Source organism: Borostomias antarcticus (assembly GCF_949987555.1).
Source record: "Borostomias antarcticus genome assembly, chromosome: 12".
Lineage (NCBI taxonomy): Eukaryota > Metazoa > Chordata > Actinopteri > Stomiiformes > Stomiidae > Borostomias > Borostomias antarcticus.
The window spans coordinates 3,661,169-3,662,651 of NC_140245.1; the positions used below are offsets into that span (position 1 = coordinate 3,661,169).

The window sequence follows — 1,483 nt, forward strand, 5'->3', positions numbered from 1 at the left end:
GCCACATCATGATAGGATAGGTCATAAACTAGGCTAGTAGTCACTTGGCCCACATAGCCTCAGCAGTGAATCCAAATAGACAGGGACGCTGAGAGGAGAATATAGGGCTATGGCTTTGATTCGATCAAAATGCAACAGGTTCCAGACAGGATTTAACCTCTGTCATTTTGATCGTGTAGATGAATGGGCGATACCTGAGGGCTGTCTGTGCCCAAGTCGTTTCGGAGTGGTTGGGATTTAAACAGGTCTAACTGGGGGAACGACTGTCTGGTCGGGACGTTGGTTCATGCCGGGCGGAGGAGGAGGGGCACTGATGGAGCGCTGCCCTACTTGCGCTCGATCGCCTTCTCACCGAGAACCGCCGTTTACAGTAAACTGTCATTACATCATCAAATTTCCCGTCGATCACGTATTTACGTGCTATGTTCCGGGATTTAAACAGACCCGTAGGAAATGGCATAGCCTAGTTTAGCCTCATCTGAGAAAGTTCTTTTGTAGCGCACCGGAGGAGAATGCCATCATGGCAGAGGAGGCGAGCATAGCGCGAGCGGAACCTGGAAGAATCGAAACGACCTTCCTTTACGAGGAGTATGAATGTAAAATATGCTACAACTATTTCGACTTGGACCGACGCACTCCCAAAATACTGGAATGTTTGCACACTTTCTGCGAGGAGTGTCTGAATACGCTTCATCTCCGGGATGACCGAGGATGGCGAATCGGTTGCCCGCTGTGCCGCCACCGAACCCCGGTGCCAGAATATCGAATACAAAACCTCCCTAACAATACTAAAGTAATGGACGCGCTCCCTCTCCTTGTCGAAGCGGACCCTCTGCCCCAGGACAGCCTGCCGCCAGACCGCCCTCCTTTACATCCAGCGCTCGTTGCCGCGTACCGCAGAGAGGAGGCGAACGCGGCGGCGGCAGGCGCTCAGGCGGTGCCGCCTGTTGCCGCGGAAAGCGGGGGTTACGAGAGTTGTCAGAACTGCAAGCGCGTCGCGCTGACTACGGGCTGCGTGTGCGCCATCTTCTCGTTCATCTCCATGCTCGTGTTGCTCTTCCTGGGGCTCATATTCGTGCATAACTTCAACAACCCTCCCTCGCCCCTCGGTCCGATCTGTCTGTCGATAGCGAGTATCCTCGCCATGTTCTCTGTTATTGTCACGTGGTTTATGTGTTGGCTGAGGTACCGACCTGAGTCTGAAACAGCTGCTGGTTCCGCTGTTTCTTACTCCAACAGAAGAAGTGCTTTGTGAGCTCAGCCAGCTCTCAGTTTAACTTATTTCTTGTTGTGTCACTCTGGGGCCGACATTGAGTCCTCTAATTCCAGATTTGATATCCTGACATCCTCATACGCCTAAATGTCCCCTGATAAACCCTCATAATTAGCTATCTTATCCTGACCAAAGGTGATTCGTGTTGCCTAAGGGTACGAGCACATATTCACTGTTTGTTGATTGTTTATTGTTTGTTTGGATTGTCTG

The 1,483-nt window shown here is 51.5% G+C and overlaps 1 protein-coding gene across 1 annotated transcript; it reads left to right on the forward strand.

Moving 5' to 3' along the window:
- Positions 1-520: 520 nt before the first annotated feature.
- Positions 521-1,255, forward strand: LOC311316366 (RING finger protein 228-like; the record flags this gene model as incomplete). The annotated part of the gene is made up of 1 exon (XM_084447207.1): positions 521-1,255. The coding sequence occupies one exon, from the start codon at positions 521-523 to the stop codon at positions 1,253-1,255; it is 735 nt and encodes a 244-aa protein (XP_084303333.1).
- Between the last annotated feature and the right edge of the window lie 228 nt (positions 1,256-1,483).